The following is a 27,851-nucleotide window of genomic DNA, read 5'->3' as shown; positions in this document are numbered from 1 at the left end:
TAACTTTAGTATCAAATCTTTTATTATATAGTGATTGAGTGTTGCTCAGCATCAATCAGCTCTGACTAGAATCCTCATCCTTCAGTCCAGTTCATGCGTTGCCTCCATCACCCGTTCCTCAGCCACCTTCTTCACACAGAGCCTCTACTCGTTGTTCACTGCTGAGGCACCTCTGTCAGCCTCTGAAGATAGCTCTGTGTTGCTGGCATTGAGAGAACAAACTGAACTGTCCTGTGCCCTATTCGGTAGCAGCTGTATCCCAGCAGTCCAAAAACTGTTGCTTTTAAAACAAATTTGAAAATCTTACTTGAAGCTGATGGAGGAGGCACACTGAAACAAAAAATAGAAAAAAATATTAATATTTGCATAGCTGGAAACAGTAGGCATTCTCCAATTAAAAAAAAAAAAAAGGGATCTTTTCTCCCCTTCCTCCCCATAGAGCAGGAAATTTTCAGGTAACAGATGCATTATGAATGAACAATGTAGTCTTTCATGTTCAAGCCCTACATACAATTAAATGACAATAAAAATTAATAAACACTAAGCAAGCCCTTTCTACAAATGCTGCTCTTAATGGTTAGGAACCTTCACTTGTCCATCACCCTGCCAAAATAACTAAGTCAATATTCAGACTTTTTGAAAAATACTACAAGAGAATATTGAGATTTTCACAGAGCTGCTTGGAAGTCTCTGCACTGGCCACCTGAACCAGGAGGGCAGAGGACAACAGGGGCACCAGGTCTAGCCCCCAGCATTCAACCAGTCTCACTGTGGGCATATGAAGCAAACAGTAAATATTACCTTCCCAGTAAAGTTCACTTTGAGAGCACAGTCACGTGCACGTGCAGCCCTGCACCCTCACTAACAGGCTCTGCACCCACGGCAACTCATGATCCTCTCACAGGCAACCCGGAGGTTTCCATATATTGTTTCAAAGGAGCTTCAAGTTATCACTTATTTATATCCAAAAAAAGTTTCTAATGTACTCAGAAGTAATCAGTTACAATAGTACAAAAACACTGGGTACTCTCAAACCAGGTTAAATGGGCTGAGATTAGGATACAACTAGACTGAGTTTAGATCCATGTGCTCAAACTAGAGAAAAGTTATCACAGGTAAGACTTTGCACATTACAGCAATATACAGGAGAGTTTGAAAAAAGTGTATGTATTGATCCAAGAATGGTGTAAAGGCATCTCTTTACATGTTCTTCTACCTTTCTCCAGCTATTCTTTCTCAATTCTAATACCTCACCACAATTTGAAAAACACAATAACAGCTGATCAGAGCACAGTGGTAATAATGCCCAGGCCATGGGTTCAATCCCTGTATGCGCCATTCCCTTAGGAGTTGGACTTGATGATCCTTGTACATCCCTTCCAGCTCAAAATATTCTGTGGCAGACAGTAAGGTCTGCTTGGAGTCAGGTTCAATGCATGAACTTAAAAATTAGAAATATATGTATGTTTTTATCCAGAAAATTTTCAAGTTCACATTCCAACTTCTAAAATTTAACTAAATACCTGTGAAAGTCTTAAAAACTTGCCACCTTAGAGCAGTGATGAACACTAAACACACAAAAGAAAGCCCTAACTCTGCTCTGCAACTGCAGTGTAACAGCAGGAAGGGAAAAAAAGTTTAAAGAAAAATAAGTTGCAAATATAGCACTCTTATGAATGTCATTTGCTTATATTATTTCAGAAAATCAAGTTAATGCAATATTAATGTCTTGTGAAAGATACTGGCAACTCTTCTGCTCAGTTATGGCACTGGCATGGTAAAGACAATCAAGTCAGAGCCCAAACTTTGATGAGAAAGGCCTTCTATGCAGGCTTGAAGACATACACTTGGTCTTTGGGCTATTCAGTTCTGTGTTGTCAATGATGCAATCAACAGCCACCACACAACTACACAGGTTATTTGTGAGGGTGCAGAGGAAAATGGACATCTAGTTTGTGACTCCAGTGATGCTTAGCCTTGAAAGATAGTTATAAACAGCTAGGCAGAGCTTCTATACTTTGCATTCTTGAATCCAGACAACAAAAGTCTCTCTAAATCATATTTTAGATGTCCAAATATAACATTTATGTGGATGTCAGTCTTTTCTGGTTTTCATATCCTCTGAAGAGGTAGGTGAGGTGGTTACATAAACACAATAATCAGATGTGATAAGGAACGTATGAGTATCTGAAAGACTCCATAATCCTAAAGCACCACATACCAATACTACTAGGTTGTATTATAATCTCTCCTGTATTTCTGAAGTCTTGACCTTTGTGGCTTTATGGGATACACATAGTCTGAATGCTTTGGTTCTTCAATTCTGTCTTTTACAAAGTATATACATCTACTTTAATAGGTACTTGGAAGCAAGAGTTCACCAGATACATGGCTTAAAACAGCTCATAATTAGTTAGGCATACACATTAAAATAAGTGACTACTTAGATACCCACTTAAAATGGGGTATGAGCAACTGTGACAGTAAGTGTGCCAGAGCCAGCAGTGTCCTGACAAAACAAAAGCTTTAAATACAATGATTTATATTTACCTAAGTTAGACTAAAAGCCTTGTTCTGTTTTCACCATCTTCAACAGCCCTCATTTGAATTTTCATTTTGAAGACTTAAATGAGGACCAATTAATTTTCTTTCCAAAAAAGGGCATAGTCTCATCTCTACTTCCCTCCATATTCAACTATTTTTTTCTTTGATATTTTCTTTTTCTTTGCTGTCAGCACAATCTGCAAGCACTGCACAGCAAGTCGGCAAGCTGACAGGGCAGGGATGACAGTAGAGATGCTTCTTCAAGCTGTGACAATCAACCAAAAAAACTCCAAAGAAACTGCTGGTTTTTAGCAAAGGAAGCTGTTAAGTCAACATGTAGGAAAGCACAACTCTTACCTCATTATTTCCTGGATCTTTAAGTCAGAATTCCAGTTCTTTTCAATCCCAGGTACGTGACCCATGCCAACAACACCAACTACAACAGCTGGGATATATTTTCTAGGTTCACCTGAGAAAAGAAAGATGAAGAGAAAGGAACATATCTATAAAAGAACTAATTTCAAGCTATAAATAAGTAGCCAATGTGTAAGACTACAAAATTAATTTTTCCAAGATATGAGGGCTTTTACTACCCCATACTGAAACCCTGTTGTTGCATACTGATCTCACCTACTGCCTCTTTCATTGGAAATCTGAAAAAGTCAGCATGGTTTCTGGATTTTCAGGAATCATTTATTTAATAAATAGACCTGGGCAGTGCTCATACTTCAGCCTCAGGGTGACAGGCTCAGCAGATGCATGCTAAATTAACTTCTTTCCTTCTCTGTGTAGGTTATGCTTCTGTGCTACTTATGAGGAACACCTTTGGTCTTTGCTCTCTCCTGAACAGAGAACCTTCTATGCTACTTTAGACAATGGCACCTGGCACATAAAGTGTAACAAGATTTGGGCTCACAATCTGAGAACACTTGAGACCACACCTGTTCCTCTGAAGCTCTCTGTTAGAGACCTGGCCTCAGCAAGAGCAAATCCAGGCCAGCAACCATCAAACCAATACAACATATGGCAGCTCTCACCCTCACCTCCCATCTACCATCTATATTTCACAACACCCAAAATGTAGCTTCTGGAAGCTTTTCCCAATGAAAAATATAGCACCATGCCACAAACTTTCTAAGGAATAATGATCAGGCTGCTTTCCTATGGGGAAAGTTCTACATAATGCATAAATAAAAAATACAAGTTCCACTGTTTTTCTTTAAATATTCCCCCTTGATTTTTCCAGAAAAAAAGTAAACATGTGAAAAGCAGTCCACTTCAAAATGGAACAAAACTGTATTGAAAACACTAGAACTATTATACATATTTACCAAAATGGTTTTTCTACATTTTCTTTTTTCAGTCTATTCTAGAGTTGCTCTAAAGCACAACTGCAACTACAACAGTTCTGCACTAAAGTGATGACAAACACTATCTTCTTAAGCTATTAATTAAGAGGTAACATAATTAACTTAGGAAGACATGAATCCCTCAGCAGCCAGTGACAACCATGAATTTGGTGAGATAACGGGACAAGCGAGATAGACAAGTGTCCCATACTGTGCTGTCATACCAGATCCCTGCCTTTTGAAATAGTTGTCTGGCTAATTAGTACTTACCAGTTTTAAACAGCACAATGAGAAAGGAAACATAATTTAGAGTCTACTGGTCTAGGTGGTTTCAACAGTAGAGTAATACCCCTGTTTAATTTTTTTTAAGCATTGTCTCTTATGTGACATGTGGTATTCATGAACTGAACATCCCAGATTTCCTGAGAACTGAACTGTGGACCACTACACACAGAACACCTTGCTGGTTATAATCTCTGCTTTAAAATAATTACTTTCTGAAGCTCGAGGTAGTTCTATCTGCTTTGCTGCCTGCTTCAACATGTAGGTCAAGTAAATATCTCGTTCGGAGACAATCGTTCTGTGAAGATCAGGGAATTCTCCAATCATTTCTGCCATCATCTGTTCCAGTAAATCCTTCTGTTTGCATTTCTCCACATCATCTTTACTGAAAGAAAGGTAAGTTTTCTCAGTATCTGTTACGCTTTTAAAGGTCAACACAGAACAACTAATGAATAAAAACAATTGGGCATTACACCTAAGCACAGTCTACAGTTCCCTTCCCCCAGAGTTCTCCTCTCCAGAAGGAAAATAATCTCCATAAACCTGTAGAACTTGATACCTAACAATGCCTCTGCAGTGAAGGAAAGGGAAAGAAAAGAGGTCACTTGCCTTTAGCCAGTTCAACTGGATTTTCTCCTTTCCCACTTTAAAAGCTGACAACTCAAGTCAGCAAAACCACTAGGGCTTCAAAGGGAGGAGTTGCCATGGTGCCCCACTTTCAGTGTGTGTTAATAAGCTTAGAAGAGCCTACACACAGCTCTTCTGAGGAAGCAGATCTGATCACTGAACAGAGACTCTACTTAAGGAACAAAAAAGGCACACTGTAATGCACACTCTGAGGACATGGAGAAAGATCTGCAGGTTCCTAGTGTCAATCACAGGTCTTTAGCAGGGACATCAAAGTTATAAACCAATTCACAGAAGAGAAAAATAGCAAATGGGCAGGAAATGCAAAATAAGAACTGGAGGAGTAAATGTAATGAGCTTTTATTCTTTCAGAGGTGCTATAAACCCTTCTGTTAGCACCCCTAGCTGTGGGTCATAGCTTGTGGCAATGAAATTATCTGGTTTGGCATCACTGTCTATCAAAGAATGACATCAAACAGACTTCCTTTAGTTTCCAAGATGAAAAGAACACTACAAATGTCAACAGGGCAAGCTAAAGGAGAAATGCTAGCTTTCAACAGACCCAGAAACATCAACAGACTGACAATTTTGATGTTGAATTATTACTTCATTTTTCAAGGAACCTCATGTTGATGGCTGGATGTGGAACTCTAATGAATATACAAATTATTGTACTGAGACCTTTACTCTCTCTTATTTACAATATCCACACACAGTAGTGGGAAAGATTTCATTTTCTGCATAAAAATAATAAAACAATAGTTTAAAGAAATTTTTTAAGTATACTAGGAATTCTTCAGCATCTCATCTTACACTTCACCTGGAAGTAATGCATTGAAAGACAAAGGAAGACCAGACAAGATCAGAAAGAAAGCTTTCACTTAAAGAATACACATTATTGCAGGATAGCTTGTATATTCATCCTTCTCACTAACTTCAAATTTCATTGCATCAGTCCGGGTACTACCCTCATGCTAAAGTCAAACTGAAGAATTGAATAATCCACCCCAAACATAAAACATATGGGATGCTTATTCATACCTGATGGGGTCAGATAAGAAGCAAAGGCCCCAAGCAAGCTTGACTTTTTGCCAGAAGGAAAGTGCAGCAATTGCTCTCTTAAATGTAACAGGGATGGGCCGGTCACCAAGGTGGAATTTACAGAAAGGTACTTTACTGGCCTGAAAGGGAAGATACAAATAACTAGTCAACATTTCACACTGCAGCACAGCACAGTCTTATTAATGAATGTTAAGAATTTACTGTGTTATACAAGGTATCTTTAAAGCAAGGTATTTCCTACTTCAACATAAAAAAATATTTTGGCTTTGAAATACGTAAAATTTACAAAATACTACTACATTACTTCATAAAGGAATAAATCCACTACACAATGCAGTAGGTATTACAGTAAAAACCATGAAATTGTAATGCCACACCCTTGAGGTTACTTGTACTGAAGACAAAGCTTCTGATTATTACTACATAAGGTGACAGTGGGGCTCAATATCTATCTGGGCCTGAATAAAGTCTGAGGTGAACCATCATTGGTGTCATCGTTTTGCTTTCACCTAGGATTTGTCAGGATCATCAACCTTACAGCTGGTCGTTGTAAAAGATATTAAAGAAAGAGCTTATGAGACAATAACTGATGCCAGATACCACATGATAATGTCAGACTTGGCTATAGCTCACACTGACACATTTTAGCACAGTACAGAATTTCTAGAAAATTCTTTTCTATGGATAGCTGTTTAAAAATTTTCAGCAATCCTTTAGAATAGGACAGAGCTATTTTTTTTCTTTCCCACTTAAAATGGGAAACACTTAAAATGTTTTATTCTGGTCTAGAATGCTCAAGAAAATAAACCTTGAAGAAGTTTTCTTTTTATTAAGGAGAAATAGACTGAATGATTCCAGATTATTTATCAGCAATGTCTCTCAGATTTCCTTACTAGTACATCATTTACATAAAAATAGCAAGATACATTCTGCAAGATGGATGCAGATACAGAAAATAGTGTCCGAGTATTCCCAGACAAAAAAAAAAAAGAGTAGTGTAAAACACAGCTACTATTTAATTCCAGTACCACTGCTGGCAGTAGTACAAAAGGTGACATTAAAAGACCACATAGGACTAACAGATCAGTCAGATATTTCACTTCCCCAATCTTTGTAGATGAATGGAATGTGTCAGATCTCATTAATCCTTTAGAGCTGGTTTTCATGGCCTGAAATCCTGACACCACCAACAGCGAAACCAAGATCAATATTGAGAATTCAAAAATAGTTATTTAAAAGAAAAGAAATTATTAATGAAAACAAATGTCTTCAGAAATATCATCAGGAAAAAGCCTTATCTGAAGCCTTTTTTGAATTGTTTTCCTACCACTTATGTCTTCAAATCTTTGTCCCTTAAGGTACAGCTTGAAGTCTAAAATGATTTTTACTACTTCATTGGCTTCAGCAGAGGTATGGTCAGAGTGCTCTTTTCTAGGCAACAGCAAAACGGTTTTACTGAGTTCAACTCTGGAAAAAAAAAGGCCAGTAGTAATCTGACCTCAGAAAAGCCATTTCAAGTTCGCACCTCTTTGAAAGCCTCCCTGAATTCTCCTCCTGGGGCCATTCCCAGCTGTTCTGTGATGTGAGCAGAAACCTTCAGAAGCAGCATTTGCATCAATCCAGACATGACTCCGTTCTGGCAGAAGAGGGAGAAAAACATGTAAAAAAACAGGCCTAAGAATGCACTGTTCACAGAAATGAAAAAATCATTAATTATTTTAATGAAGAAACAACACTGAAGCTACATTTTGGAGCCAATTCACTGAACAATACAGCCCATATGTCAGTTTTTATCAGTTTACCTCACTGTGTAGCCAAAGTATTCTGCCCTTCAACAAAAATGTAAAACAGGTTAAGAAAATAAAGACAGATAACCAGAATTATGTCAGTGTATATTTACTCCGTGTGCTTGAACCAAGTGTCTGAATAACTTAAAGGTTAAACAGTTCTGTGGTATGGACACAGAAGGGATGGCAGAAGCAGGAAGCCAGGGAGAAGGTAAGAAAAAACCTGTCTTATCAGTTTGGTTTAAGCCAACTGCAACTGCACATCTCCAGCTTATCCACATTTGAGCCAGTCTGCACCAGTTGTTAAGGGTTTTGAAATTCACTGAGGAGCTAAAGGAAGTCTGGTTTTAACCTGCAGCAGTTACTTGATAAGCTGTGGATGCCAGTGATCCATTGCAAATATGTATGTTTCATGTTAACGTTCTGCTCAATTTTCAGCTTCAATTAAGAGCAATGAAATCCAATTTTAGTGCTTAATATTTAATGTAAGTGATTATAAAAAGACACCATTTGGGCTTTTTTCCTCATTTCCAAATTTAAGGATGAAAGTTGAAAGCAGCTTTGACTTTCAATGTAGCTTTTGGGCCTGTCTCATTTCGATGAAAGGAGGCAACCAAGGCATAACTGAGCAACTTACATACTGGTCTGATTTTTATCAGAGAAAAACAAACACTATAATTTGGCATGGGACAGTTGGACTGTTCTTCCTGGTTCTCCCTGTATAATCCATACTGTTAGTGATTTAGAGGGGAAAGATTGGGGAATTTTTTGGTTGAGAACATAGAGAAATATGTTTTTTAAAAGGCCCGATGTTCAAATTTTATTATTTGCATTATTCCTGCAAATAAAGTAAAGGAGACTAATACTGAGCTGTAAGAATGGGAAGGATCCTTGCAGTATTTTCTGGCTTTGGAGCCAATAGAGTCTGTGTTTTCTACTGTCTGCATGCAAGATCACTTCAAGCCCTGGCAGGAAGTGGTAACTGCAAAGCTGCCAATGTGACTTTACATCACAGAGGGAAAAAAAAATCTGCTATTTTGTTCTCATTGTCTTTTTCCTCTTAACATAAACTTGCATTTAGCTTTGATATAAAGAAAAAAAGTTTTTGTGCCTGTTCACAAGGTCAGAAGACCCCCACCTATTCTGTTCCAGTTGTTGTGAACATGCATTTTGGCTCAGTGCATCAGAATAATCCATTTTACCTAAGATAGATAGATGCAGCAATTCATGCAACATGCAAGTGTTTTGCAGTGTCTTTTCCTTTGATAGGGCATAAAGAAAACAGGAAAGGCATTATTGCCTGCCTCAGCGAGTCAGAAAGCTCTGAGACCCTGTGTGTGAGCACACACACTGCATAGCCCCGAGCCACTGCAGGTGCTTCTGCATGCATGCAGATTCTGTTCCTCTGGGGGGAGGGTAAATCCCGGAAATCCCCCAATTACATCAATAAAGCAATTCCAATATACAGTTACCACACAATCAAAATAACAATCTACAAACTTCTTCATCCAACTGGTCACTGAGATTCTTTACTATTGACCAAGCACTGCCATTCTAATCAAGTGTCCTGCCATTTTTAAGTCAACTTTGTGTTGTTGCACTGTGTCTAGCTTAAAATCACTCAAATGCAAGCTAGCTAAGTGGAACTGAAAAAATACAGGATTTTTTTTTTGCACACACATCCAGACATGTCCACATCAAACTGCCAGAGCAGTTCTAATTTGAAGAGAATCCCACACTTTTTAGCCCAAGTTTTTCAGAATCCCCCTTCAGGGCCTATTGTCAATTAGAAACTACTCTAAAGACAAGTGGATAGGTAAGAATTAAAGAGCAACACACTAGGTTGAAGAAGGAATGCAACTAAAGAGAAAACACCAAAATTAAGTGCTCTTTAATAGCTGTGATACAGATGCAGATTGTAGGAATAATAATATTTAAATATATTAGCAGAGCATTACAATTGCAAAGTTAGACTTGTGTCCTGCAAATGGAGCAGCTGTTAAATGCAGGAGGATTCCTGTCAAGGTGAACAATCTGCCCAACCAATCGTGAAAAGAAAGTCCTCAATGCTACCTAGCTTTGCCACTGTAATATTACTCGTACCTACATCAACAGTATTAGGTTCCCAGCTGGTGGGAACACTGGTTTTGATTGCAATTTGATAAATCGTTCTTAACACAAACCATTAATTCTCACTGTAGGAATCATACCTGTTTTATAGCTTGTTGAAGTTTTTCCAGATTTATTTCTTTGGCTTCTTTTAGTAACGTCTTTTCATCCATCTTTAACATAGAAACTCTGTACTGGCACAGTTCCACCACAACTACATCAGGCTGTACTTCTTGTATTGTCTGAAAAAGATGAATTTATTTATACTGCTTTAGAAACGAATAAACAGAAATGCATCCAATATAAATATTTTAAAGAGAAAAAGGACCTTAAGATCACATTCCAATAATAATTTTCAATTAAAAAAACAGTACAATAGTAAGTAAGACCTCTCCAAATAACTATGCATTGACAAAAATATTAAGGAAGGTGACAGCAAAATGTCTTAGCTACTAAATGCTTTGGGACAGGATAATGGTGAACATACTGTGCTGGGGAGGGGAGCAGGAAAGAAACATTCACATTAAACTTTTCACATTCACAAAATTAATTTGACTGTTCTCTGTGGTATTTTGCCATCTGAGTTAGAATACACTTTGTGCCAAAATTGTCAACCCTGCAACCCTGGTTCTTACAAGATTCCTACCTCCTGAATAAAGGCAGTCTAAACTGCAGAGTTTGCAGGAGGTGCAATATTAAATAGCTCCTACTTGCACTAGGGCTTCAGCCCTATTTGCAGCTTGAGAATGGAATCCAAGTTTTATGCAGCATGGTTTTAGAGCCAAATAACATCCAGGCAATGTAAGCTTCACTTAGTGAGATTTCTACTTTCTACACTGAGGCTGTATCTGCCTTTTTCATTTGAAGGGCAAATAAAAATATTTGAGCTGGGAGACCAATGTATTGTATCAAAAATTATTCCTATACCATGTCTGCTTCTCATCCCATAGTGCTGTTAGCCCCAACAGCCAGTTAGAAAAAACAGCCTGAAGATTACAGCACAAAACCAAGTCAGAGAGCTGGACTTCATTCTACTTAGTGCAAAGTTGAAACATTGTAAAGATGCTGCTGAAGGGCTCACACTGAGTATTTACCTTTACTACATCCTTCTTGCTGCTGTCACTGAAGTGGGCTGTTCCAACCACATATACTTTAGAACCATCCTCAGTATCAAGCTCAGTCACAGTGCTTGGTAAAGCAGGCCTTTTCTGCCTCTTCTTCAGCTTCATCTCCAGGAGAATTTTAAATGCATCTGCATCAGCTATAAATGTAAAGAAAAACAGAAGAGAAAAGCACACATGATATAAAGTGCAGGTAAGTAAGACAGAAAATAAAAATGTCGCCACTAAACAGCAGAGCAGAGCTAAAAGGCCATTGATTTACCACTGTAATCTTACATTCAATTCTGAAGCTACATCATTGAGAGTGCCATCACTGGAGAGGCTGCCTCCAAGCATGGGTCTCAGTCCAGGTTTCCTACCCTGTGGACACTGGGACAGGTTGTCCACGCAGTTCAGTAAGGGAAAGAGAGAAGCTGTGTGGCAGGTGAGGTGGACAGAGAAGCAAAGAATACTTAGAAAAAGTATGCACTAAATTAGAGAAAAAGAAAAAAAAAGCATTTTTTAAATTTTAAACCCAAAGTGTTCAATTTTGGGATTCTTATCTACATAAACGATAGCAACACATGGACACTGGTGTGAATATGATGGCAAAGTCACCTCCACATATTGGCACATATAGGATACCTACAGTACCAACCGTAGCCTTTTCTGTGATTAACACACCAGGGATCAGTACACAAAGGAAAACTAAACCTCAAGAGGTATTTAGATCAGGAATCCTATCATTCTTCCCTAGACTCAACAACTATTTAAGATCAAAATGGTACAAAGTGAGTTTAGCTCCTCTATGTCAAGCTTGCTGTATGGAAAACAGGAGGAACTATTAGCTCTGTCACAGATGCTCATTGCCAGGTAGTCTCATCCACTGAGGCAGAGAAGCTTTAACTCTACATCAATGGGAAATTAAAGTTGCTTTGAATGAGTCATCTTAAAGCTCTAATGGCATCTTAGGAAAAAAAAGTATCAAGCAGGAAAGCAGAGTTTTGTTTCCAACCAACTCTCTTTCTCTGGCAAGCTGCTGCACAAGTTAGCAGAGGTCTCAAGTGGTCTCCACAAGCCTGGAATAGGATCATAAGCCCAGGGGAACAAAAAAAGAAGATTAGTGAACAGTTTGTAGGCAGGATGTCAAAGATGCAGATAAATTACAGCCTCCTACCACACATTCATTTTATGAATCTGGTTTAACTGTGTGGCTCTGGCCCCAGCTGTGTCCCACAAATACTAACCTTCTAAGACTTTATGTAAAAAAAAAAAAAACAAAACCAAAAACCAAAACCAACCAAACAAAAACCCCACCAAATTAGAAGAAAACCAACAAACAGAAGAGAAAACCCAACCAAAACAACCAAAAGCAACCCTTCAACATCCTTCTTAGCATTTGAGCAACCTGTTACTTCATGGTCAATGCCAAAGAACATGGTGTGCTGCAATCATTACTGTCTGAGCTAGGACAATGTTGCTGCCAAAACAGCTGGTGATGCTGAGGAGGAGGTAAGCAAAACATGACTGAAAAAGCAAGTAGAGGTAAGGCTGTTGCATTTGTAGCACTCAGTCACATAATTATAAAAGCAGCCATAGCAGATGAACAAAAACCCACCTAAGCAAATATCCCACCCCCCACTATGGTCAAAAGTAGATACCTAATGGAGAACATAGTACATGGGGAAGCGTGTATAATACCTGTCTCAAATACTTTCCTAGCCTAAAGCCATTTGTGAAAATGGTTTCTACATATTTGGTAACCCTTAAAGGGTGTTAATTTCTATTTATTTCTCAAGCTTTCACCTCACACATATAGTCAGTACTGGACTGAATAATGTCTCATGTGAAGAAAAAATGTGATAGTGGTACAGCACCAAATGTTTTAATTTAAGATCACAATTAAGGAAAACATTCTCAGGAGCAGCTATGGTTTTTATTGAACTAACTTCTATATCCGCAGAAAAAAGCAACATAAAAAATGCATCTGCTTCAAGTCTGCATACACCTCCCATAGCTTTAGTCAATGCTCTGTTTGCTCCCATGAAAGCTGAGATCCCTAGGAATTATTCAGCAGTGTTACTGTTACGCACTAATTTGCCCTAAGAAAGCACAATCGGAATGTTCCTGTTGTTATAAAGGAGCACTGGATACATTAATATCATAACAGTTTATCAATATAGATAATGCAAACCCTAAGAAGCCTTTGTTTTTTCCTCTTGAGAAAGAAAAGCCTTAATGTCATTATCTGATCGTACAATAACAGGTAAGAAAAGATACTCTTCCTGGGCTTCACAAGACAGTTTTGGCTGGAATACTTCTATTGCCACAACCTGCAGGCTTGCCAAAACATTATCATGCTAGCATGGGCAAAATTTTCCACTTGGGACAACTCATCACCATCATATCATGCCAGACTGTCAAAACAAACATATACTCATGCATTACTGCCTTAGAAAGCAATAGTTAAGCTTAAAACAACAGCTGAGTGTATCTACTAAGTCTGAAAATATTTACTTTTAAAAGTATGGGATCAGCAAACTGACAATCTATATGTCATTGCTCTTTCTAAATTTGATTTACACAACTGGGCCTTGAAACAAATCAAGAACAGATTAAATCAGCTATGACTTCGTCAGCATCTCCTTTTTTTGCCAACAGCCCTGTCCTTTTTAGGTAAAGAAAAGGCAAGGACATTTAAATACCCCTTCCAGTATGATACACCCTCCCAGTCCAACCAGAAACATACAGATATTCTGCGATATACTTGACGTTTCCTTTGGGCCATCTTCTGGTGCATCAGAGGACGACATTGGATCTGCAGCAGCCTGTATGAAACAAATTCAAAAGGAGGCTGGGAATTATAATGAATCGTTTCAATGCATCTTTCCCTTTGTGAGTTTTCTCAATTTGAACCTACCAATAACATTCAAGCAAGTAAATAATTTAAGCAGTGTCACGGTTCAAAACATCTGTGATTTTACAACTATTTTTCCTAGCTGCCTGAGTATGAGAAAGAACATCTTGAAAACTGACTACTTCATGCCTATTTTAAGAGATAATATTTATACCTGACACAGAGTTTTAAAATAAATAGGATTCCAGATAAAAAGAAACAAATTTATCTCTAACACTACTACAGTACTACAGCACTTTGTGTTGAAAACTAAAATGTGCACTGATTATTTTATACCATTTGACTCAACTATCAGTCAGCATTAGTCTGTCAGGAGTCTGACAAAGTTAATCAGTACTAACAAGACTAAGCACATCCATTCTAGAAGAGTCAGGCCATGTATTTGTTGGAATAAGGCAATTACACAATATGCACATCAAATCTTAGAAAGTTCATGTGCATGTTGACTTTATACATATCAGAAATCAAAAGATACAAGGCATCTGCAGAGTTTTGCTCTCGAAAGGAACAGAAGGCAATTGAAAAGATTCATGAAGACTGCCTCTTCGATATTATCCCTAGAAATATATGATACAGTCTTTGGCTAACAAAACCCTTTCTTATTTTTCATTAAACAGCAAGTTTTAAAACTCGTGCATAGAATTTAAATAATTCCAGTCATTCAAACAATGTCATTCAAGCCAGAGAGGCAGATTAGTGCAGAAAAGACTCGGGAGTAAGGGAAAGCTAAATTATATACTACCTTTAGACAACTACCTTAATTAAAAGTTTAATCAGGATGATTACTGGAAGAATTTGGAATTTCTGAACAACATTAAGTCAAAAAGTCAGAAATGGGATGAGAACCCATCATCATTTAAGTACTTTCTAAAGGAAAGACAATATTAATGAGTCAGCAAGCAGTCAGCCAACCTCTCCTGATGGATGCCAGCCTTTCAGCTAAAATGATTGGTTTATGCACTTTGTACTTAACCTGGTAAGGTTTAAACCAAAGCTGTACAAAGCAGCATTGTAACCCAAATGTTAAGAGCTTTCTATAAGAGTAATTATTTTCTTCTTGCATTCCATTATGCCAAACAGGAATTTTGAGAAAATAAATCCTGATTGTCTTACCGTGGCCCCACTGAAGGCAAGGAAAAATTTATTATACATTTCATGGACTAAACTCAAACAGTACAACAGCTTTACAGTGCAAAGTTTAAAATAGTCACAGCAACACATCATCCTTTCACTACAAAGCAGAAGTCTGTTCATTGACAACTGCAAACTGCAATTACACTGCAAATTGCAATTACATGCACAGATCTGATTTAACACCAGCTCAGCTTTTGATCACAACATATGGCTTGACTACTGCTTGCATACGCTAAGTCTAGTCACAACATTATTTTGGAAAAATTTATCCATCTGTAACATATGGAATTAATCCTATCACTTATGCTGGCTTTGTCATCACAACATCACAACACTGCAATGAGCACAGCACTAAACCACCACCATTAGGAATCTGTTGTCCTTTCTTTTTATTAACAGGACAAAAGACCTGATGTTCTTATACTTCATAGGATAAAAATTTCCTGAACTTCACCTACTACACCGGAAAACGGTTTTGAGATACATGGATATGAAAGAAGAAAAAAAGGAACAGAAAGGATAGAAAAGCATCTCAATTTAATATGGCAAGGAACTTCAGCCATGTACAATGAGATTATTTGTATATAATCAATTTCTGTCATTTGCTCACAAAACCTTTTTCCTCCTAAAGGTTTAATCTCATAGGTTAGGCAATTTTATGCAATTCCTCACATGCAAGTAGAATAAAAGAAAATACCTATTTTAGCTTTTGCAAGTGGAAGGAAAGAGAACCTGAAAAGAACCTAAATGTATCACGTAAAATAGCACTCAGCTCTCTATACCCATTTTAAAAGGGGTCTCACACCAGCATTCTCAGTCCTAAGACTTTGCAGAACTTGCCCAAAAATAAGTGGAAGAACCTGGCTGATTCAGTCTTGACCTTCCCTGCAATTGTACTGAGATACAAACTTCATCTTTCCTACCTCAGGCTGTTGCTCCTCTTGCATTCCTGCAGTGTAGGCTAATTTTCACCAACCACACAAGAACTGCAAGAAGTAAAAAGAAATGGGAGAGAATTAAAAATTATTGTCATAAACTAGAATATTTGCTCAAGAACTGTCCAGGAAAAAAAAGAAAAAGAAAAAGATGCGTCTCTACAGTCTCTAATAAAGGCTGAAGTAATAAAAGTACAAACTGAAGAGGCACACATGTCACCTCTTCAACTCTACTGCCATTAAGAGAACCAGAAAAGCCAACAGCAACTCCCCCAGTGGTAGGTAAAACCAGCCTGTTTCAGTATGGTTCTTGAGGTGGCTCAAGCCAGAGAACAGTTTCTGCAACAGCAGAAATCTTGCTCAACTTATTCAGTAGTTCTGTCTAGTTCCTATCAATTACATCAAGACAGTTTTTAGGCAGATTTTAGGAATCAACTATATTTCTACCACTTTACTGCTGCACAGAATAGGAGACTAGTCACAATTTTAATATTCAACTATAGTCATACATGTTGTTTTATCTGCATCATGTGACCACATATATTTATAAATATGCCAGGGTTAGAAAGTCAGCTACTATCTGTGTGACAAACCCTTACTGAATGGTTTTTATGTTTTATTTAACAACAGGGATGAAGGAATCTCAAAAGTCCAAAATTCTCCTGACGCTGGCAGAATGCTGTGATTGGACTTGGGTGGTACTCTGAGGTGATTACACTGAATGCATGACTAGTGCTCATTCTGCTTATTCTCACTGCCATCCCACTAATATTGAAGCACGCAAAGAAAATGATGCTTCTCTACTACAGCATTTTGGGCTACCCCCATTTGAGCTATTTCACAGTACATGTGATCAGTGTTTTATTTCATTATATAAAGAGAGAGCAATCCTGAACAACTTATCATTAGAGTATGTTTGCAGTCCTGCTCTGAGGAGTGGACAGACAACTCTGGCTTCTGCCCTATGGTCATATGAGGCTGGAGAAAAGTTGGCTGTCATTTGGGTGACAGCATACTTCAGCACACAAATGTGATGGCAATAGCAAGCCTCCCTCTTCCCCAAATACAAAAGTCTCCTGCAGTTGAATCAGCGCTCTGCATTCTGGTTTCTAGAATGCCATTTTGCTTTCTAGCCTAGCTTAAAATACATTTCTTTAAAAGAGCAATTGCTCTTTTAAAGTATGAAACAAGTGAGTGTAATTCTGTCCACTAGCACATCTCCCACCATGCTGCAGGGATCTCTGGAATTTGTGCCTTCTCACTGTCCACTGCTCATGGTCAGCCAGCAAACCCGAGATCACAGCTGCAGGCTGGGCAAGAAAAAAGTGGAGTGGCTTCTTCATGGTCTCTAGAGCAAAATTCCCTTGAATCCCAGCAGCTCAAGCTGTTCTTGAGCAGGAACAGCTACAGACACAACTCCTGACCTGTGAGGCAAATACCTCATTAAAACAAAAAAATACACACTGCACATAGTCCAAGAGGTTCATTAAAACAAACTATTCAAAAACATGCAAGAAGTCTGCACAGGCAACATAAGCACTCCAGTGGCTGTGCTACAAGGCACAATTTTAAAACCAGGACCTTCCTGCCTTCCAAGGAGTCAAGTCAAGGAAATCTGGATGTCACAGTAAGCTGAAATGGTAGGTGAAGCTGAACTGCTCTTCTGCTTTGGTATTTCCACAATTTACGAGTAGTGCAGACAGATATAAAGCAGAACAGCAGAAGGAAACCCTTGCCTTGACACCTGCAACCTGACTGGGACACACCAGCCCACAGACATCTCACTCCAGACAGTCTCTCCTTTTTGGAGGGTTAAGTAAACTCAGTGCCTCTTTTTATACTGTCCTGTCTTTGACAGACTGGCTTAACTACTTGGTGACTTAGGCAGTAAACTACACTGAAAAGCAGGCTCAGTTTACAAAAACACCACTTTTTTCTCCCCCACTCATCCAAAGCATTTTTAGTTCAGATGATTAAACAGCTGCAGGAAGAACTGCAGCACCAAAACCTGAGGAATAGCATGAAAGGGAGATGCTGAAACCAGCTCTGAGGAAATACTTCTTCAACTACAGCATCACTCAATGTGTACCAATACTCTGATGCTCAGCTCTAGGCTTGGTTCTCAATTGGTCTGTGTGCAAAATACCACAGTGTTTTTCTGTCAGTGAATCAGCTGGCCATAAATACAACCTAAAGTTCTAAGCTTGATTAAGGTCTGCTGACATTTGAAAATATGTCTCTTATCTACAGACTACTCTTCAAACTAATGAAGTGCAAGTTTCATTTTAAAAATAGACTCCTATACAGAAGGACTACATGGTATTTTTTCCCACCAAGTGACATTTTAGAAAACGTCATCCCGTTCTCACTACTAGCTAAATTATATGTCTGATACTGGTGGGGGAGAGAACTTCTTTGACGTTTACTCAAGTTAACTAGCACCAGTTTTTAACTGACCTATACCTCTGGAGCTGTTTCCAGCTCACTGTTTCACTGCAGTTTTCAGCTCCAGCCCCTGCAGGGAATCCATGGAACAAGACTTCCATGGCCAGATGAGAGAATGCGCAGCCACAAAGTCTGCCACCATTTTCTTCTAGGACAAGTGGGCCCGTGGGAATCCCATGAGGTTTAATAAGTACAAGAGCTTGGAGAAACCTGGTCTAGTCACAGGTGCTTCTGCCAACTGCAGGAAGGTTGGAACTAGATGATCTTGAAGATCCCTTCCAATCCAGGATTTTATACCCTTGTTTTCAGGTGCTTAGATATGCTCAAGTGACACTGGAGCTGAAATTTTCCATGCAGAAGACCTGTTTCTAGACTCACCAGAGTACAGGTAAGGCTGGGTACTCAGCTAGCAGCATCCTCCTCAGAAACACTGGCAAAAGTCCATGTATTTAGGAATTAGTCAAATACCTTGGACTCCAGGCTGATCTAGCTCATCCATGTGAAAGACACTATCCTTGTACTTCTGTGTATTCACAGAAGGTATGTGAGTGCTAGGATATTTGAAATATAATTTGAAGCCTCTGAGTGAAGACCGAACGTACCTTGATGTTACACAGATAACTAACCAAAGTGCACAAATCTGTATGAACTTCCTTTCACCATGTCCAATAGCAAGAAAAGGAGCCAATTCAGATAAAATTCTGGCATCATCTGAACAATTTAGACACATGCTTTTCAAAATTTATTGGAGTTTCATTTTCCATCCTGTGTTCTGGGCTTTTTTTTTTGTTTTAATTTTTTTAAAGTTTACTTTCCTAAAGAAATGACACAAGGTAACAAGGCATCTTATTTGTTTGTGCTTGTTCACCCATAGGTGGATTTTCCACTATTTTGGCAAGCAGGGAAGAGTCTCACAGTCATTTAGAGGTGCAACACACAGCACTGCTCTTCCAGGAGAAACATCACTAAAGATTAGATGAGGTGCTTGTGAAAAAGAGGCAGTCCACAGAACTTGCCAAGAACAGAAGGAAATTCAATCCCAAACTGAAAAGCCACAGGCAAAAAAAAACCTGTTCAATTATTTACAGCGTTCCATAATATGTATTACTGCAATATCTCATAACCTCAAGTTCTACTTACCATGAGATTTGGCATGAACATGTAACCAATCAAACTGCCCATCTCCAGCTACTTCAAAGGCCTGTAAGAGCCTCTTGTGAGATACATCATATACTGAAAATCTCAGACATGACAGTGCACTTCTTTCAGATGCACTGGGAGATGCAGCTTTTAGGCACTCATAAAGATCAGAGATTAGGAAGTATTTCTGTTCTCTTATCTGCCAGGAGACTATCTTAATCAGGGATTCATTCTCCTGATTCAAGTACTACCAAGAAAATTCCTGGAGCTAGAAGAAACAAAGACGGGTGATTAATGATTGAATCTCCACCTCAAACACCTTTTTTCCAGGCAGATGGAATTCTTGTGCTTATTGCATGTTTGTTAGTCCAAGGGGATCTGCTGTTCACTGGGCCATCAAAAACTGTTGTTTATACATACATATGTGAAAAAATTAAGCCCTTTTGCCAACTCTTAAAATACCTAGGCAACCAAACAGGAGTTTTTAAGACCACTAAATAAACTGCAAACCTAGAATTTAGCCATTACTCATCTCTATTGATAGGCACATATTTCCTCTCAGGTCTTCTTGTTCCTACAACACACACAGGACAGCCATTGCTACTGAGAAAAATACTGCCAAAGAGGGGCTGTATTTTTCCCTTGCACATGGGCATTATTCTCTTTCCCCCAAAATAGCAAGTTCAGAAAGGAACACACAGAAAAGTTCAACATCTTCTAGCAATGCTTACTTACCCTGCACAGACACTGGCAAAGCAGAGGCAGAAATGCTATTTCACATCAGCCCTCCAGTTTTGTTAATATAAACCAGCTTCAGCAGCAATTTGCACAAAATCTTCTTGTGAACTTATTTTTCATACTTGATAGCCTCAGTCAACCAAAGTGTTTCGGTTCCAGCTTCATATTTAGGCATCTGAAACTCTCTCAGCTTGCAGTCTCAAGAACACAAGAGGTACGTGCACTCACAAATCATGGCTTCTAGCAAGGCAAGTTAAAGAAAAAAAGGCCCTTTCCTGTTTCATTTCAGTGAGGTCGTTCAGTGAGAAAATTCAAACACCACACAGACAATTCATTACAGCATTCTCCTGCAGTAGGGCTAAACTTGTTCTTTTAATGTCTTATCTAAAATTTGCTTCCTTCAGACAGTGATTCAACTAAATCGATAAAAAAGCTCTCAAAAAACCTCTCATGCTCCTACCCATAAAACAACATAGTCAGCTACTTTTTAACAAGATTTTTATTGGATGTTGTCCTCCTTCTGAGCTATACAGAAATTCAGAAGCAGCACTTTGTTTCCTCAACATGTTGACACTGCAAGAGGGAAATAAAAGTTGTCCACAGACTTATAATTGCTCTGTATTTTCCATGTGCTGCACACACACCAGCATAGCTAGTAAAGAAACTAGGAAAGGAGTCACCAAACTACAGCTTGTTCCACCTTTTATTGAAAGGAACAGGCAAAAATTTCTGTGTTTGATCCCCTCAACAAGCAAATCTAAATGTATCTATTAGTGCTTTTGATGGCTACAGTATTCACTAAAATTGCAGAAGGTACCCACATGTCTTGTGTTAATCAAACTGTTAATCACAAAGTGTTAATCCTGTAGCCTCTGAGATAGTTACTTACTTGTAAACAGGAATGTACGTACAATCCTGAGGTATATGAATGCTTAAATACATCTACAAATGTGACCTCTGGTAGCTAAACAAGTAGTTAGAAGGCTCATGGAACTTTCAAAGCATTTCAATTTTGCAATCTGAATTTTCCTTTCTTTTTAATCATTGGTCCTTCTAAGATCCCCACAGGACAGCACTTCCTCCTAGTAACAAGGCACCACCACCCATCCTTGGTCCTCTAAAGTTGCTGTGGGAAGGACAAGAGATAGGCTGAGTACTGAATTTGAGAGCAAGCTGTTGAACAATAAGGTGGGAGTCCTCCAGTGAGAATATAGCACACCTCACACAAGTGATGCTACAACTGAGCCAAAACTGTCCTGAACTGGACATAAGCCACAGGCACACACAAAAAGACTATGTCACAAACAGACTCGTGTGTGAGCCCTCTAACACCAGTATCCCTGGCCAGAACACAGCTTCCATCAGCTTGGCATGAGATGCAGCAATAGAAATTTACCTGCATCTATGTGCATTAAGAGTGCTGTGTTCCTGTCATCCTCCAAACCTGCAGTTCCACTAGCAATGGATATTTGATTTAGCTGGTATAGCCTGTACACTTTACATTCATATTATGCGCTGCATAAGCACATCTCATTTGAATACTGCTACCGTTTAACAGGGTCACTTACTTTATGTAAACAGAAGAGGCATATCAGTACTTCAGAAGATACAGACCAAACTTTTCTCCCACTGACAAACTGTTGCACTCTTTACTTACTGTCTGAAATACCTAACAAAGCACCTTCCATGCTTAACATTTAACCTACTAAGGAGGCAAAACCAAAATAACAGATACCCTCTTAAGTCTCAGCACCATACTCTGCAACATAAACACAGTATTTAAGATTGATGAGGCTTTTCCCATACTTATGCACAGAAATCTCACAAATGTTTATAATCATCAGCTCCAAATGGTGTCTACTCTGTTGATAGCCTGTTCATACTCAGAAGGATGCATCCATGGAGACCTGTCTACCAATTAATGCAACAGCTACAAAGTCAGAAATTGGAATGTATTTCAAAATTATCACCAAGGTGACCTACTCCACATATTGCATGTTATCTCTTTGACACAAACCCACGCCTTTGAAACTCAACTGAGCAACTGGTTTTGTAATCACAGATGGTTGTAGAGCATGGCTCTGGTTTCTCACGACTCAGAAGTTCACAAATTTCAAAATGCACATTTTTACCCTCTGAGCATCAGTGAGGTTTTCCTGCAAAATGAACTGTGCAGACATATGCAGCCTAAACTCAGGTACCTGCACACAACGTCCATTTGCGTGCTTTGGTAGTTAAAACATAAAAGTCAAAGACAACTACATTAATTTTGCTTGAACGGAGGTGTTGAAACATGAGAATATGTGGATGTGGCCTGGGACACTGAAAACACATTTATCAGTGACAGACAAGAAGGCATTCTCATGTACTCTGTGGTTTTACAAGTTGTTGCTAATTACAATGACTGGGGCTACTTGATGAAATGAGTAAGTATGAGGTGAATCAGGATGATAATGCACTGCACTGCAGATTTATGAACAAACATTAGCCCAAATCTTTACTCTTTTAAGAGGTTGCAGAGGTTATAAATATACTGCTAAATTTAGAGACATGGGACAGAAAGACCGCAGTGATGTGGCTCAAGTCTGGACAGGCACTCAGAAACTGGCAGTTTTTTAGAACATACACATCTATTCAAGTCACTTTTCTATGGCACTTCAATGTGAACTATGTGAATTCAGCAAAGATCTAGAACCAAAATAATTTTATTAGACTTTCCTGTATCCAGCAGCTTAGAGTAAGATATCAGCACCTCTCCCTCCAGGCCACATAAAGCTATGAACAAAGTGATACTTCTGGTTTTGGAAAATCCTCTGCAAAACTCTCCCAAGCAGAACAGAAGGGAAATAGCACAGCTGCTGCATGTGCATGGAGTTCTACAAGAAGTTGCATTTCTACTCTGTTCATCACCTACAACCAGCAAGAAAAGGAAACAAGTGAAGAAGTTCTGTGATGCCAATGGCTGCTGAAATATGCAGAAGCTGCATCTCAAAAGTACCAGCAGACACATTCACCTTTATTAAAAACACTTTGAAATGCAATCCTTATGATGGTAAAATTGGGATTTCAGAGGACAAAATAATTTTGCCCAACTGCAAGCACATTACTTATCAGTAGAGTTCTTCTTCCTGTCCCTGTCATCCTACTCTCCACACACTATCTGTGAACAAGGTCATGTACTCTTTCAAAATCATTAGGTGAACACAAAGTTGAAAACAGTTACATGACATGGGCCCATCTTCTGGCCACAAGTAAAGAAATACAGCTCTGCTGTAGCAGAAAACTGAAGAAAAACTCCTCAGAGACAAAGCTCCAGGGTAGCAAATTCCAGCCTGCAGTCACAGAAGCCCCATGAGAACACTAACTCAGTACTATTGACACACTCACAGGAAAGCCGTTCTACTTCCAAGTCCATCCAGCTGTTGCACCACTCATTTAACCTGTAAAGGACTCTGCACCTAACCCATTCAGAATATTTACAGAATTCATAGAATGACTAGGTTGGAAGAGACCTTAAAGATCATCGAGTCCAACCCATGTCCAACATCTCAACTGAACCATGGCACTGAGTGCCACATCCAGTCTTTTTCAAACACATCCAGGGATGGTGACTCCACCACCTCCCTGGGCAGGCCATTCCAGTACTTTATCACTCTTTCCATGAAAAACTTTTTCCTAATATCCAACCTACATTTCCCTTGACACAGCTTGAGACTGTGTCCTCTTGTTCTGTCAGTTACTGCCTGGTGGAAGAGACCAACCCCACCTGACTACAATGATCTTTCAGGGAGTTGTAGAGAGTGATGAGGTCACCTCTGAGTCTCCTTTTCTCCAGGTTGAGCACCCCCAGCTCCCTCAGTCGTTCCTCACAGGCTCTGTGTTCCCAAAATACAAACCCTGGGAGGAACCAGACACCAGACTCATTGCCTCTTCTGGACATGTTCAAGCGTCTCAACATCCTTCCCAAACTGAGGGGCCAGAACTGGACACAGCACTCAAGGTGCTGCCTCGCCAGTGCTGAGTACAGGGGAAGAATGACCTCCCTGCTCCTGCTGGCCACACTATTCCTGATACTGATATATATATATATATACATACCAACAACAAAAAAAATCACCTCTATTTCCATGACTATCTGCTGCCCTCCCAAGAAATGAGAAAACCCCACAGCAACTCCTGATCCCAGTTCCTCACACACAGGCCTTCTTCACAGGCTACACTGTAACCAGCTGTCTTGCTGTCCTTCTGAAGGACAGCTACCAGAACAACACGGAAGATAGGCATCCTAGCAAGGCAAGAGCAGCATCTCCAGATGTAGCATGCAGTGACTGGACACTTTCTTCAATTTCACCAGCAGTCATAGTGTTGTTCAGCCATGGTGTAGGCTCCTGCTCTCTCTCAAAAGCGTGCACACCCTTCCTGAGATAGACAGACTTCTCAACATAAGAGCAGGACGTGGCACTATCAATAGAGACAGAGTTATTTAGCAGACAGACTGAAGGGCTTACCCACTGGAAGACACACTCCTGGAGCTCCAGCACAGTGCTTTATATGCAGGCTCATCAGGACATTTAAATTCTTGCATGTGGATAGGCTAAGATCCTGCATCCCTCAGTGATTTCAATCAAAACTGCAAAGCAGGTGAACTAAAGGCAATGAAAGAGGCAGGAGTAGAAAAGAGCTCCTCTACTTTTTTAAAAATTATTATTATGATTAGTATAAAAAGAAGTGTACAGGAAGAGAACTTGTTACTGAGTGCATGCATGTTTTCATACAAATCTATAAACTGCGGTTAATAGCAAAGTTATGTTCCCTTCAGTCCTTTTTTTAGAAAGGGAAAAAAAGTTTTCACTACAAAAGTTTTAAGTTCAAATACAGAACTGCAGTATTAACCAACATGTTCAAACCACCTGAAATTTGAATGGCCCTTTAAAAAAGCATTCAATAGCTGAAGGTCTGATCTCAGATTCAAGTCATATAGGTATTCGCAAATGTTTCTAATCTAGTAACAACTATCACCAAAAGAGTATATTGGTCAGATTTTGTACTAAATCATCTATGAAAGACAGCCAGTGTCCTGTCTCCTGACAGGACAAGGAGAACTACAGAATCCTTCTTTCCTACTGGCACTGGCTGGCAAAGCACATGCTGTGATATCACTTCAGACAGACAGAGTTACACACCACTCCCATTAAATCTGGAGCACACTTATCTCTGGCCTGCTCTCATTTCTACATTTTCAAAGACTGCCCCAAATCTCTCTGCACTTTTTCTGAATAGCAAATAAGGAAAAAGAAGATGCTTTCCAAAAAGTATTCTTTTAAAAAAAGCACTCGTATGACTCTCCCACAAATAGACGGCAATACCACGTGGTTCATTCACAGTTGTGGTGGCAGCAGCAGCAGTGTTTCATCATTTTTACCATATGGAAGAAAGAACATACTCAAAAATCAATCTAACTCTTCTACCACCCAGCTACACAATATCCAAGTCTACAGTTAAGGTGCCAGAGTGTCAGACACTGTGAGGATTGAAATTTACAATAAGCAACCTAAAACTGAAATTTACAATACAATAGTCAATCCAAGTTACCGAATCTTGAAAGTCTACTGCCACAGACAGCAGGGCACAAACCAATGCCACAGCCACAACCCAGATTTTTCAGTTAATAAATTCATTTAGCTTAGGATAGTTAAATGGATACGTTTTTCCCCTACTGTGTAAGGTCTATCCCCTACTAAAATACAGATGAGAAACCACCCCTGGAATCTGTTTGGTTTGGGTTTTTATTTTTTTTTTTTTTTTGCTTTACTCTGTTAGCTTTCTAAGAAGAAATACCTCCATTGGTACATGGACAGTAGTTGCACAGATGCAGAACTCTACAAAATGGAGAAGTGTCGTTCCAGACACCCTGGGTATTTTTTTCAATTAGTATTGTCACCACCACATTTGCGAAACAGCATCTAACCTGTAAAAGACCATCCCGTTCTCTCACTTTTCCAACTCACCAGTTGCAACTTTCTCCAAAGTTTTACCAAAGAAAAATACTCTCTTCCTTCCTGAAAGCTGGTAAAAATAAACACCTCTGTTATGTGGACATCTGCATCAGTACATGTATTTTCCTCAAGAGAAAAGCCCAGGCTATGCCTGTGACACAAGTTATGCTCAAGAGCTAGGTTAATTTAAACTGTTTTCACAGGTGAATTCAGAAGAAGCCACAACTGTTAAGAGACCAAAAAAAAAAAAAAAAAGAAGAAAAAAAACTGTGAGTCTCGGCTTTTCCGCAAATCAAACAAATCCCACGCTCTTATCACCAAACACCTGGATCGGGAGCGTTGTGCCACGTCCGTGAACCCCAAACCAGTGAACAGCCATAACGAAGGCGCTGAAGACACGCGGCCCGGGACCCTACAAACGGCCCCAGGAGAGGCATTTTCCCACAGGTTTCCAGCCCAGCCGCAGTTCCCCGGCCGGCAGGGCAGGGCCCCCGGCAGGCGGCGGGCACCGGCCGCCCGGCCTCGCCTGCCCCGCGAGCGGCGCCGCTCGCCTCAGCCCGCCCGCTGCGAGGCGGGGCTCGCCCGCCGCCGCGAGGCCGCCCCGCCGAGAGGCCCCTCGGCCCCGCCGCCTGCGGGGTCACCGGCGGGGCAGCGCCGCACCGGCCCCGGCTGCACCTCTCTCGCCAGGCCCGGGGAGCGCTTCCAGCCACGGCAGCGAGCAGGGCCGCCGCGCCCCGGCCACCTCCCTGCCCAAGCGGGCGCTGCCCGGCAGCACCTCCGGGCCGGCACCCGGAGGGGCAGGACCGGGTGGATACCAAGGGGGAGCGGCGAGGGGACACGGCCGCGCCGCTCGTAGCCCCCTCCCCTCCTGCGGGGCACCGGGAGAACCGCGGCACCCCCCATCCGCTTCCCCTTGCACGCACCGCCACGACCTCGGTCGGCCCCAGCACGGCCCCGCCGCCCCCCGGCCCGGAGGGACGCGGCAGCGCGGCCGCCCCCCGTCCCCGCTGACCTGCCGTGCTGGGCGATGGCAGCGGCGGAGCCGCCGCTAGCCGGGGCGCTGCGGGCGGAGCGGGCGCGGGGCGCGTTAGCCGGACAACGTGCTGCACGAGTCAGCGCGGGGCGGGACCGCCGCGGGGCACCCTGGGCACTGTAGTCCTTCTCCGCTCCCCGTTGCGCGGCAGCGGGCGCCAACGGACTACAACTCCCAGCCCGCCGGGCCCGCCCGCCGCCGGCCCCTCCTCCTCCTCCTTCCCCTCTCGCTCGCCCCGCGTGGCTCCTCCGCCGGCGGCCGCTCCGCTGCGGCCCGGAGCCGCGCGGCGCCGTGTGCGGGCCGGGCCCAGCGGCCGCTCGGGTCTGTGCCGGCGGAGCGGCCGCCAAGGGGCTATCGGGATTTCTGTGAGAGCCCCGGAGCGGAGCGTGCGGGGGTGCCATCGGCGGCTTTCCAGGCGCCTTCAGCTTCCGTGGGGGGCGGGGGCAGGGAACTGAGCCACGTCTGGAGGCCGCTTCTGTCTGTCCTGGCGAAGCAACTCTGCGGCCACGGCGACCGCTCTCGGCCGAGCCCGGCTTGGTGCAGGAGGGCGGCCTGGCACCGACCTGCAAGCCTGGACGGGAGCCAGCTGCACTGCCCGGGTGTCCGTGGCTGCTGGCACACGCGTGGCCGTCCTTGGGAGCCGGCTGGGAATG

At 40.9% G+C, this 27,851-nt stretch overlaps 2 protein-coding genes across 4 annotated transcripts; both read right to left on the bottom strand.

The window, feature by feature from the left end:
* TRABD (TraB domain containing) lies at positions 1-27,270 on the bottom strand. 3 transcript variants are annotated; one of them, XM_064422186.1, is made up of 10 exons: positions 27,178-27,270; positions 15,835-15,897; positions 13,610-13,688; positions 10,855-11,021; positions 9,862-10,002; positions 7,390-7,500; positions 5,844-5,983; positions 4,388-4,560; positions 2,902-3,013; positions 1-330 (listed from the first exon to the last, which is right to left on the bottom strand). In XM_064422186.1, the coding sequence occupies exons 2-10, from the start codon at positions 15,856-15,858 to the stop codon at positions 156-158; spliced, it is 1,122 nt and encodes a 373-aa protein (XP_064278256.1). In that variant the 5' UTR covers positions 15,859-15,897; positions 27,178-27,270; the 3' UTR covers positions 1-155. The 3 variants fall into 3 exon arrangements, with proteins under 3 accessions (XP_064278256.1, XP_064278257.1, XP_064278258.1); XM_064422187.1 differs by lacking the exon at positions 27,178-27,270 and adding an exon at positions 27,089-27,110; XM_064422188.1 differs by lacking the exons at positions 13,610-13,688; positions 15,835-15,897; positions 27,178-27,270 and adding an exon at positions 11,158-11,294.
* Positions 23,403-24,453, bottom strand: LOC135301197 (uncharacterized). The gene is given in 5 exon segments (XM_064421535.1): positions 23,403-23,759; positions 23,762-23,935; positions 23,938-24,152; positions 24,154-24,230; positions 24,364-24,453. Coding segments are annotated over 5 exon segments (633 nt in total). The 3' UTR covers positions 23,403-23,682.
* Positions 27,271-27,851: the final 581 nt, after the last annotated feature.

The sequence above is a fragment of the Passer domesticus genome, chromosome 5 (genome assembly GCF_036417665.1).
Source record: "Passer domesticus isolate bPasDom1 chromosome 5, bPasDom1.hap1, whole genome shotgun sequence".
NCBI lineage: Eukaryota > Metazoa > Chordata > Aves > Passeriformes > Passeridae > Passer > Passer domesticus.
This window is presented reverse-complemented; position numbering and strand designations above follow the sequence as displayed.